General features: G+C 36.2%; 1 protein-coding gene and 1 pseudogene across 3 annotated transcripts; both read right to left on the bottom strand.

Moving 5' to 3' along the window:
- Window positions 1–1,215: 1,215 nt before the first annotated feature.
- Window positions 1,216–5,990, bottom strand: LOC109093702 (solute carrier family 25 member 44-like). Of its 3 annotated transcripts, none has more exons than XM_042760643.1 (4): window positions 5,800–5,990; window positions 4,090–4,749; window positions 3,520–3,647; window positions 1,216–2,092 (listed from the first exon to the last, which is right to left on the bottom strand). In XM_042760643.1, exons 2-4 carry the CDS (start codon window positions 4,712–4,714, stop codon window positions 1,901–1,903), a joined length of 945 nt encoding a protein of 314 aa, XP_042616577.1. In that variant the 5' UTR covers window positions 4,715–4,749; window positions 5,800–5,990; the 3' UTR covers window positions 1,216–1,900. The 3 variants fall into 3 exon arrangements, with proteins under 3 accessions (XP_042616577.1, XP_042616576.1, XP_042616578.1); XM_042760642.1 differs by having other exon boundaries at window positions 4,090–4,753; window positions 5,800–5,984; XM_042760644.1 differs by lacking the exon at window positions 5,800–5,990 and adding an exon at window positions 4,840–5,791 and having other exon boundaries at window positions 4,090–4,753.
- A 645-nt stretch (window positions 5,991–6,635) lies between these two features.
- On the bottom strand, window positions 6,636–11,405 carry LOC109094040 (annotated as a pseudogene).
- Between the last annotated feature and the right edge of the window lie 1,637 nt (window positions 11,406–13,042).

The following is a 13,042-nucleotide window of genomic DNA, read 5'->3' as shown; positions in this document are numbered from 1 at the left end:
ATGTTCTGGTCCTATACAGGTCCGACCAGCTAAGTACCATCATAAATCAGTAAAGGACCATCTTGTTTCTAATTGTTTTGTCTTATTTTTAAATCATTTTAATCATCATGAGGACCGCTTAGGCCCTTCCCTCTGATTGCATACATTAAGTATAATCTTTACTATGCATTTCATATACTTTTACAGACCAGCAGTTACAAATGTGCTTCAAACAGTATTTCAGAAATTTACTTCAGTTAGCCTAACTGTTGACGTTGAGTCATAACACGCCATGTGGCATTTTTATTTAAAATGATTTTAAAAAATATATATTTCTTGCCTCAAGTTACTTGTGTATTTATATATATATATATATATATATATATATATATATATATATATATATATAGTTTTTTAATTCCCATAAACTATTAATTTGTTGATGCTCACAAAAAAAAAAAAAAAAAAAAAAAAAAAGCTTCCTCTATATACAAATTAATTTATTCAAAGTTAAACTATTGATTTGTTGTATACCCTGCTGTTCTAAAAGTAGCCGGGATGAGGTTAAAATGAAAATGCAAGTAAACATGCGTCAGAATAGCAGCAGTTGCTAAATATATAATTTGCATGCCTGGAACGAGTTTATTTGGCTTATGTATGACTGAGGAAAAAAAAGAAGAAAAAGAAAAAAAAGAAAAATAGACTACAGAATAGACAACTTTTTAGAAGTGGCTGCTCCCTAGCGGTGACAAGTAGAATCACACAGCACAGAATCTCTGCGCTATGCTGTCCTTCTGGATACAGTTACACTCACGCAATATTTACAGGTACTTTTTTCTTTTGAGATCTGATGAGCTGCTTCACAGATATCATATGGTTTAAAAACTTATTTACATTCCCACAGTTCACTCCAATTGCATCATAAGATGTTCTTAAAAGGATAATTCACCCAAAAATTAACATTGTGTCATCAGTTCTCTCATTTCTACTGAAAACTGAAGCAGAATGTCCAAAATGGCATACTCACCAGAATGAAAGATTTGCATTAGTTTCCACTTCGAATGGATGACTTGAGAAAATGTTGAACATTGTGCATGAGTTGGATATTTTGATCCACTATTATAATGCAAAGCTGTCCTTTTTAAAGAAAAGAGCAGCCCAAACAATCTGTTAAACATCGGCTTATGTTATGAAAGAAAGATCGGAAAGACTGAAAAAAATTGAAGGGCACACACAAATATATAACTCGATATATTTACAATCGGTTTTGATTTTTCATTATTCATTGTCAGCAACAGATTTTCCTTGAATATTCGTTCGGCTTTGGCAACTTAAAATCCCAACACCCCACAAAAACGAGGAACAGCACATTCAGAGGTGAACACTGTGCACATGAAAAGACCTAGGTATATAAACTTAATAAAGTACATTATAAACTTTACTACTACTGATAAAATGCCAGTTGTGGGGACAGTACAACAAAGTGAGTACTCTAAATTAAATCTTAAAAGAAATATTGTTTATGTACTACAGAAAATTTAACAATGACTGAATACCACTTTTATACAACGAGCAATAAATTAAAGTCACAAAATACTCTTTTTCTAAAACATTCAATCTGTTAGATCACATACTTTTTAAAAATTCAAGAAAAACTCGTGTGCCTCTTACACCGATTACAAACCTGAGCAGCATTTTCCCTCATTGACAGACAGTAACACAGAGCTCAAAAGCTGCAGTGTTTCTATTAGATAAAAAAACGATTTCATAATCAAACCCAAAAGCAATCAGCACTGTCCCACTGAAGCATCACAAGGGAGGAGATTTAAAAGGCAAACATGGAAAATAAGGTGGAGTAAAGTAGTCATAGTGGAGATGACAGACACTGTAAAGTTTCTTTTCTTTCCTTTCTTTTTTTTTTTTACCAGTGTCGGGAGTCAACCAGCTCTGGGCGTAAGCTGAGCTTTTTGAGAGTTTCATAACCGACCACCATGACTATTGCTGTGGGCGCTGAGGCTATGATGCGAGCAGAGAGGCCTTTGGTCATCCCCCAGAATCCCTCCTCTCTGATCAGCTGGTTGAAGGTCTCAGTGACTGATGGCCTGCCCTCCACCTGCCCAAAAAAACAGTCAGATATTCAGCGATTAGGTTTTGTGGGGTTTAAGAGAAATTTACATAAAAAATGGGAGAACTGAGGAAAGCACACATCAGAAAAATAACAATATATGTATGAAAAAATATACATACAGAGGGTATAGAAAAGAACCACCCCCCTTTAAAATAATCACATTTTGTTGCTTTGCAGTCTGAAATGAAGACGGTCAAAGTTTTTGTTTTATCAAGCTGTATTTAATCAGTGCAACTTATAGCATCAAGTGAAAGATATAACACCAACATGTCAGAAAAAACATGTCAATGGCACACAAAGCCATTTGACTTTCAACTGTGATCAGCTGTGGCCATTATGTTTTCATTAGGATTTCCTCATATCCTGACAAGTGATCCAGTCCCTGCTGCAGAGAAGTTGTCAATGGGAAGAAGGTTTACCTTCCAACATGACAGTGACCCAAAGCACGCAGCAAAACTGAGCACACAGTGGATGAAGGAGAAAAAGGTGAATGTCCTTGCGTGAAAATCTGTGGAATGACTTGAAGACTGCAGTCCACAAACACTCACCATCAAATTGAACTGAACTTGAGCAGATCTACAAAGAAGAGTGAGCAAATATCGCAAAGTCTAGATGTGCAAAGTTAGTAGACACAGATCCCAACAAACTAAAGGCTGTAATTAAAGCAAAAGGCGGTTCAACAAAACACTGACAGAAGAGGGGTGATCCTTTTTCCAACTCGGTGATTGTTTTTTTATTAATTTATTTTTGACATGTTGGTGTTATATCTTTCACTTGGATGTTATAAGTTGCACTGAGTAAATACAGCCGGATAAAACAAAAACTGTTTCTTCTTTTTTTTTTTTTTTTTTTTTCAGGCTGCAAAGCAACAAAATGTGATTATTTTAAAAGGGGGTGATTCTTTTCTATACCCACTGCATACATCAAATCAGTTCTGTTGTTTTGCTGGTTAAACAATTTGCATTTTGCCTTTACATAAGCCGGTTCTCAGAATCAGAATCAGAATGAGCTTTATTGCCAGGTATGTTTTCACATACGAGGAATTTGTTTTCATGACAGAAGCTTCCGCAGTGCAACAGAATGACAGCAACAGAACAAAAACAGATAAAAATAATATTAACATAGAACAAGTAAATAAGGAATAACAATATATAAATTTACAATTGTGTGTGCAGGTATATTACTATAGAGAGTTTTGTATGTACAGGTATATTATTTGCAAATTAGAAGTGTAGACTAAGTATGTGTGTTAGATAAATAAGTGTATAAATAGTGTTCCACAGTTATTGTCAAGTGTTTATGAGATGGATTGCCTGGGGAAAGAAACTGATAGTAATCTGTGTTTTGTTGCACACGTAAATCAGCTACACATACAGATTGTCTGATTTTATAGTGTGTTTAATGTAAATCACCTGAACCCGGGCCCTGACGATATCCATGGGGTTGGTGACAGTGGAGGCAGTGGCAGCTGCCAGAGGTCCAGCCACTGCCTGCAGCACTAGATGAGGGCAGTTACTGGGAGCCAGCTTAGACAACTGTTCTGTGAAGCCAATGAGAGCAAATGAAATCTCAGCTTCTTCAGAATCAACCGACATTATATCAGTCTCTAATGAGATGGATATATTGCCAACCAAGATGACTTTTGTCCATGTGACTCTGAACAGTATTTTAACGTTCAAAACATCAACATCCAAAGTACATAAAACTAGCATTAACAAATACATACAGTCTGCGACTACACTGAGCAAATGAATTGAAATGGTACAGTACCTTTCAAAAGTTTGCTTGGTTTTTGAATAAGCTCTCTTATGCTCACCAAGGCTGCATTTGTTTGATCAAAAATACAGCCCAAACAGTAATACTGTGAAATATTATCATAATTGATGATCCTTCAGAAATCATTCTAATATGCTGTTATCTTCATAATATGTTCATTTTTCAAAATTAAAGGTGACGCTGACGGTCAGTACAACATCTCTTACCTGCATAGAAGTGGTAAAAGGGCCACCAAACGGCACTGTTGGGGATGTATGTGAGGAGAGACGCAACATATCCTCGATAGAAGCCACGAATGCCATCCACAGCAAATATCTGCCCAATAATGTCTCTCGTCTGGCCGAAAAATACAGAGTGCGTTGCTCCCATTGTGGGTTTCACTTTAAAGCGGGTCAGATGCTCCCCTTGGCCCTGCATCATGAGCTGCTGCGATATGACATCTATGGGAACAGTAATGCTCTGGGCCACCAGTGAGGCCGAGCCTCCCGCAACTAATGACTTCAGCGTATTGTCTTTAGAATAGTTGGAGACATATTTCCTTACCAGTTCGTAGGTGGTTATGTACGCCTGCCCTGATATGAGCGTGAACGTGGTCACCATGAAGCCCCTGTAAAGTCCTCTCAGACCCTCAGCTCTCAGAATCTTACGGAAGGCATCGTAGGTCCCAGTGTAGAGAGACTTCCCCTTCTGAACCTGCAGCCTGGTGCGGATCAGCGTGGCCGGGTAGACCGTTGCGCGGATGGCCATGGTCATGAAGACTCCGAAGGAGTAGAACTTGCGTTTGTCCAAGTCCTCCCATTCTATGATCTGAATGTTGCGCTTCTGCTGCATGTTTCCTGCTTGTAGCGCCCGGCATTAGTCTCAAGCTACCTGGAAAATGGGGGGTGGGGGGTATAACACATATTAATGGGATAACTGAACCAAAAAAAATGACCATTCTATCATCGTTTACTCACCATCGTGTAGAAAGTGTACCTATTGAACTTTTTTCTCTTGCGTGAAACACAAAAGTAGATGTTAGGCAGCATCTTCTGTGTTCCACTGAAACAAGTCAGTCATACAGGTTTGGACCAACATGAAGGTGAGTAAATGATGACTGAATTGTAATTTTTTTTTTTTTTTTGAGTGAATTATCCCTTTATTTAAATTAATAATAATAATTAAACTGAATTTTAAAATGTACAGTCTAAATCCAAGATGTATATATGGGGGGTGGGTAACATGAATTTCATTATTTTTTATTAAATGTGTATATCTTAAAACTATGAACTAGAACTATAAAAATTATCATTCAGGCTGGTGACATTGTATGCCTTTCTTTCTTCAGATGATCTCAGAAGAAGATATTTTGAAGAATATTGGTAACCAAACAGTTCTGGTGTCCAGTGACTTTCACTTTGTGGACAAACACCACTATGCCATTTCTCAAAATATCTTCTTTTAAAGAAGAAAAGAAAAGTGGATTGACATGAAGGCGAGTAAATGCTGCAAGAATTTTCATTTTCGTGGGTTCATTTTTGTCCCTTGTTTTTGATACAAGCTGTAGTAGTCTGCACGATCAGTTCCTGAAACATCTAGTGAGCGCATTGGTTCATCATAAAGTCACATTGCTAGCGTCGTTTATTAGCTTTCAGTCTACATGCCTGAGCTAACTGCCGCCGGATCTCCGTAACTCACACCGGTGCTGGCGTTAACATCATCTCTGTAACATAATACTGCTGTCTCAGATAAACACTGTCCGGGTCGAAGATTCAGAGAGTGTCAGTCTGTCAGGAGCCTGCTCGTGTATTAGCATTGTATGTACGTTAGTGGCTAGTTAGCACAGCTCTCATGCGGCTGAATGGAGAGCCGGGCTTCGGTTTATCATCTATGTTCTAAGCTCGGCTACACTTGAGCAACAGCAGGAAACGTCTTACCGTGCAGAAATGATTCAGTGATTTGACATATTTAAGTTGACATTGGTGGGTTTGTTCAGCGCAGGACAGTAACACTAGCTACAGCCGCTCGCTCACCGGGTACGTCACTGAAACTGAACATGGGAGGGGTCGTTTGCGATGGGGATGACGCGGTCTGCGTCACTCAGCTGAATCGACCAATCACAGCTCTCCGATCCGACTTTCCATTAAAGGTTAAAGTTCATCGACAGTACTGTAGGTGTCACATGTTATTGATTTATTTTATTTTTATAAAAGCGTACGTGTGCGTGCGTGCGTGCATGTATGTATTTTTGATCAAAGTACTGACATTCAGTTTGCTTTCTTTTACTTTATTTCTTATTTTGGTTTTGTGACAATTTTTGGAGATTCAAAAGACTGACATGATATGATTTTGTGAGAAGTTTCAAATAATTAAAAGTAAATAAATAAATAAATAAGTACAAAGATGGAAACCTTATGGTCCTCTATCAAAATACTAAGATTTCAACTCTTGCTTCTTCTGTTTGTTGTTGTTTTTTAGTAAGTGTGCCTCATGTAAGTTGGTATATTCCGTCTTGCATTGTTAATGTGCAAAATGTGTAATAAAATAAAGTAAAGTATAGTCTACCACTGCCTTTGAAATAAATTCTTCATACACATACCTTTCCATAATGTGGTCAGCAAATATGAATCAATGTTCCTGTTGTTAGATCGCCAAAACACAGCAGATATTGTTGCTAGAGTGGAAATTCATTATCAATTCATAGCTCTTGGTGAGGAGTAAAGTGTGCTTAATTAAATTTACAGTATGTTCAATTATTAAACTTGGCTTTGTATTTTTTTATTTTTATTTTATTATGTATTTTTATTATTTGTAGTTGTACTGAGATCGTGTCAATCACTGATTCACAAAGTGCAATACAAGTTCACATTACAGCATACGAGTGTTGATATAATTCCGATAACATATATTTTTGACATAAAAAGTGTTGGATAAAACTCATCTACAGAGAACACAACAATCATTGTAACTTTCTATATCTATCTATCTATCTATCTATCTATCTATCTATCTATCTATCTATCTATCTATCTATCTATCTATCTATCTATCTATCTATCTATCTATCTATCTATCTATCTAGTGTGTCTCTTTTAATTAACAGTAAGGTTTTTTTCAGTTACTAAGTTGTCTGTCCTGAATGCCCCTCTACAATGTTTGTTTTGAACAATAACTACTATTTACTTAGTGGACCTAGCAACAGTCTATAGAACTCTTTGTGTTTTGAAGGCCTTGTAGTCATTCTTCTGATGTGTGAGTTTGTTGTATAGTGTAGACCATAAGTCGCAAATCTCCTGCAATGGATGCTATTAGATGATCTTGTTTTACAAGCTCAAATCCAAGGTAGCAGAATGTTCTGGTGAGGAGCACTGTGGAAGAGAAAAGAAAAAATCACAACTTTTCAAAAATGCATCAGATTTGATAGGCTAGAACATCTCTGTCAACACTTCTGGTGAAATGTGAGTTATGATAATGTCTTAAAAGGCAGCTGACAATGCTGTAATGTATTGTAATTTTTTTTGTGACTGTAACAGTAAGACCCAATGCAAAAGTCTTACCATTTCCAGCAAATCAAAACCACTCATCCTGCACTTACATTTATCTGGCCTGTTCTTCATGAACCACACGAATACATGATTAATCTGCAGTTTCTCCTCGGCAAACTCCAAAACAGCAGTGAGTTCAGGGGTAAAGAGAATGGAGAAAACATACTTACTAATTCCCTTTTAAGGAAAGTCAGTTTGATCTGAGGCCATGTTTGCAATGCCTGCTGGCTTTTTTGGACATGCAAGACCAACTCCTATCTTGAATGGGGAAATACTGAGATCTCAAAAAGTGCTTGACAAACTTATATCTCAAAAACATATTTCAAATCAGTAATGAAATCTGACAAACTGTCCCATAAATGTTGTTTCTTATGCTCAAATAGCATTAAAAATGTGTATATTTCAGGCTTCTAACAGCAGCTGCGGTGATGCAATTGGTGACAAGCTCTATTATTTAGAAAGCAGAACCTGCTACGCCATATTGAGCACTGCACTTTCTCCCAATCATAGTGATATGAGCAAACCGTGTTGGTACAACTTCCAGCTGTATCCTCAAATGTGTTTGGCTGTCAAGAAGTTGCCCCTTTTGGGATACAGTGAGAGTGCAGAAAGAAGTTACGCAAGACCTTTTAGGCCAGGATTAGAAAGTTCTGAAACATTTATAACTTCTATTAATGTGATAGCAGTGGGACTTAGTGATCCATTCACAGTGTCTTACTGCTAAAATAGGTCTTTGGTCAAACTTTACATGAGGTGCTCCTCCTGGCAGTATAACGCAGGGTTATTATAGCTAACTAAAACTATTAAAACATTTTTTTTGTAAATAAAGCTCAAATAATATAGAATATAAATATTAGATGAAAACCTATACATATTGTTGGCTTAAAATATAAAAATGAACGAAACTGAAAAAATAAATAATAATAATAAATAAATTAAACCTAAATAGTAATATAAAAAATAAAAATACAAATTTAAAAATAAAAACTAGCTCAAAATATTAATAAAAATCATAAACACCATAATAGTATATACAGGCATATACTTGCATAACAGCAGTGTATTGTTTCAGTAAATGTACCAGATGGGATATTAAATCAGTCCATTTATGGCTTACCCTTCTTTGGTGCCTTGGAGAAGTTCTCCATTTGGTAAACCAACAAAGAGGCTATGGCCAGAGAGCACAGTCTGCATATTCCATGACAACTGCCCACTTAACTGATACTGAAAGAGCAGAATGGATGATTCGCTGTCCAGTGAATTCACCTGCTGTTTCACAGTTAACTTCCCATCCTGCATGAAAGGATGACACAAAAACTCAATTAGCAAATTACTTTACATTCATCTGTGCTTTCCCTTCCAGCCCAATATCAGCACTGCAGTTAAATAAAGTCACATTCACCTCATAAACCTGGACAGCAGTAGCTGCTTATAGTTTGAACCACTGAAGCATTACATTTATTTGTGCTAAATGGACTGTCTCAGTTAAGATAATATTTGTATATGTGGCTTTAGCAATTAAGCATCTACAATGAGAGGTGATGACAGCCTCACCTTATAAAGGAGCACATCTTGAGTCAGATCCCTGCTTGTGCTTTGCCTATCTGTGTTCATCCTCTGTAGATGAGGGGCATCAGGAGCACCACTGAGGCCCCGGAGCCTGCTGCCTGACCCAGCGGAACACACAAGCTGAATCCAGAAGTGCAGCTCTGCACAGACACATGCCAAAAGAAATTTGAACTTTGAGATTATGGTCCAATGAAATTCAAGTTGAACAAACAAGACACAAAATATGGCCAGTGTGACACAAACTCTCATTTGGCTGCATATGGCATATATTTGATTGCATATAGTCTTCTTGAATGGTATTATACAGATAAATTAAGTGCACAATTACAGTAAATGTATAATTATACATTTGCAGATATATCAGGTTAGTTGCACTCTCAATCATTTGCATTCTAGTGCCTTACTGTATCCTTTTTTTAAAATGTATTTATTTTTCAGAGATAAATTATATTTTCTGTCCCCTAACACTAAACTTAACCCTCACATAAAGATGTTCATTTTAGATTTTTTTTTTTTACTTTACACGTTTAATTATCTAAATGTAGAAAACCTGACCCCCACACCCAATCTAAATATTACAATTATTTTTCATTGCAAAAAATATGATGAATATGTCACGATTAATATGCATTTTAATATGCATATTAACTTTAAATTATTGTTGTTGTTGTTGTTATTTATTGGACTAGCTGCGAGCACGAACACTGCGTAACGTCCAGCTTGAAGACGCGCGCGCGCCGGGGGGTATTCCAGAAAGCAGGTTAGGTGACATACCCGGGTATGTTTAAGAGTAAGTAAGTGGATAACCTCAACTTTCGGTTCCAAAAATGGAGGTAACTTTCAGGGTATGTTAGTAGTCATAGCAACTCACTCTCTGAACTTAACCTGCTCCGGAGCAGGTTATGTTCCAGGGTTAGTTCACTTCAGCGAGCCTTCAGTGGGCGTGACAGATAGCGCACAGCATTATATAATATTACAATATGTAATATAGCTTATATATATATATATATATATATATATATATATATATATATATATATATATATATATATATATATATATATATATATATATATATATTTTGATATGTTAATGATGAAGCACTAATATAAGTAATAAATAATGTAACATTATTCTAATATGATTATTTCTTTTATTGCCATATATAAGAGTTATCTGTATAAATTATAAAACACTATGACAAAGTAATGTTTAACTTATAAATATTTATTTATTTTATTTATTACGTTATATTATCTCACACATGGATTTTCTATAATGTCTAAATTCTAAATCAAAATACATATCTGATATGACTTAATATATAATTAGCATAAAACAAAAAATATAATTCACATTCTCAAGGATTAAAGATTACATGGAAAAAAAATCACGGTCATCAATTAGGTGGCGATATGCACTAAGCATGTAAAACAACTAATGAACAAAAGAAGAAGAAAGAAACAGCTTGGCGCGCTTTTTCTTAGCGTCCGTTTCCATAGTGACTCGTCGATTCGTCGCTCTGTTGAGAATGTCTTGAGTCTTAATCAGGAACATACTCTGAGTTGAATGAACTTACTCCCGGATGCATTTTTGGAACCACATACCTCGAGTAAGCAAGGTTTGGGGTTAGTCAACCGAGAGTTCAGGGTTTAGTTCACGGTAAGTTAACCCTGCTTTCTGGAATACACCCCCGGTCTACTCGAGCAAACTGGTTGACACTGAAGGAAAGTGTACTGCAGTCAGAGCTGAATTACAAACTTTAACGATGGTGTGTACAATACAACAAATAAACGTAGAGAACAGACACCATAATGACAGAGAAAAGATATCCTAGTACAAACGCGCTGTCCAGGGCGTGAACTGTGATGTAAGAACATGATGTACTCTACACCATCACGACTCTAAATATGGAACACGGTTCCACAGCAAAGAAACTAGATGATATTTATTGATATTGATACTGATTGGCTCTGTAAGTTATTGACTCTCAGACTCTGTAAATTAGACATGAATCAATGCGTATTTATCTGTATAGCAAGTTACAATTCAAATGCCTTTTTCTCGTTGTTGTTTACAGCAGTCCAGCTGCAGAACGTCTTTTCAGTTCAAGTATTTATATAACATCCCAATGCAACATAAAAAACAAAGACATTTCCTTTATAAAGATACAGTAACGGAGTCTTATTAATGAGGATGGATCTAGCACGGACGACTTATATGAACGCCAAACCATATCGGGAATATCTAGCTAATGCTCGTGTAGACTACTGATGAAACCAAGAAAAAAAAATACACGACTATTGCTTACCTTGCTTGGGTGTTGATCATTGCGTCTCTTCGCAATAAATGTGCGAAGTTTACACAGACGATGTGATGCTGCGTCCTCTCCAGTGGATCGGGTGCCGCTTACGAGTTCAACTACTGATTGGAGGAGGGGACTATGTTTCCACCCCTCCTTGTCCTACCATAAACATCTACAAATAACAAAATTACATAATAAAGAAAACGGAAAGTGACTCGTTTTATGATAAAGACACGTTAACATGTATATTTAAACGTCTACAGAAGGATTAGCTCGACAACATATTAAATAAATAATGAATAAGTGGAATTTATAAATGAAGTTTGACCAAAATGTTCCCTTTACGGTGGACACGGTCAATCTTTGTCACTTGTTATGTCATAACATCACCGCTAGATGAAGCAATAATCCTAATATCCCAATCCTGTTCATTCAGACACGGGACAGTGTCTTCATTCATTTGTAAAATTACCAGAGTGAAATTAATAAAACATGACATATTATTAACACAAATGAATATCATAAATACAGTATTAATATTGATATCTCACTACTAAAACCACAACTCACCAATATACATATAAAATATATATTAAAATCCTAAGAAAATATAGATAATGTAATGTTTAAAACAATGCCTTGATTTAAATGCCATCTTATTTAAATGGCTTCACAGATATGTCTGTAAGGTCAGCACAGTCAGGCAAAATCACAGTTTTCACACTGAAGGTTATAAAATTGTATGTTTGTCCTTGATGATGTTGATCCACATTGAGTGATTTTGTCTCAACTCAACTGCAAAAAAAGTATTTAAAAAGAGATAAATGGTTCTAAACTAAAATGTTGTCACTGTATTGATGAGGTATCATGTTTACCTTCACAATAAATTTTTTCCTATATCAATAAATGAACCTTTCAAATGGAAGTCATCAACTAGTGAACAGCAAATATGCTGGTTAAGTTTTTTTTATTATTATTATTATTATTGTCTTGAGATGTGTGGGGAGTTAATGACGGTGAGAGAGGTGTTTGTCTTCTTCGCTGACTGGAGATTTGTTGAGTAGGTTTACTTTCTCTCAAATAAGACACATTACATATATCAATATAAGAACACTAATATTTCAAAATGATATGACCTCACAAAATGACTCAATACAATAGCATGATCCTGCTGCTAGTGTGGCAGTGAGAAAGAGGCTCTTGGCAGCACAGACTGGCCTCCCTCACTTTTCCTCATTAGATAAAGAGGCATGAAGTGGAGGCTGGTCATTTGCACAGCTCAGTCTAAGGGGAGGGTTGTCTAATCTTCCTCAGTATAAACATGATTCTGGAAGGTTGTGGAATGCCTCTGCTGTGGGGGCGGCCGAGGGTCAGGCAGAGGCCAAGGCAGGTGGTATACATCAGCTGACGGATGACATCGCCTACCCCCACCACCCTCTAAACACTGGGAAATACTGCCCGCTGAGGAAGAGGAGACGGGGGATAGGATTGAGGGTATATGTCTATATATTAGACTTGTTTGAAAAGGACAAGTTAAACAAAACTTTGGATGAGCCTGAATTTAGCGTGCCCGTGTCAAAAGCTCTGTCCTTTCAATTTCATTGCATAAACATGCACTTAAAAAAAATATGGTGTATGATTTAGCTGAAAAAGGTTACAGGAAAATTTTCAATAAATTCACTTATATAGAAATAGTAGAAATAGTATAAAAATAAAAGAACATACTCTAATAGTCTTTGTTTTATTTACAACTTTGAAAAA

Source organism: Cyprinus carpio, chromosome A7 (genome assembly GCF_018340385.1).
Source record: "Cyprinus carpio isolate SPL01 chromosome A7, ASM1834038v1, whole genome shotgun sequence".
NCBI classification, from domain to species: Eukaryota; Metazoa; Chordata; class Actinopteri; order Cypriniformes; family Cyprinidae; genus Cyprinus; species Cyprinus carpio.
The sequence above is the reverse complement of the archived record's forward strand: the minus strand, read 5'-3'. Positions and strand labels throughout refer to the sequence as shown.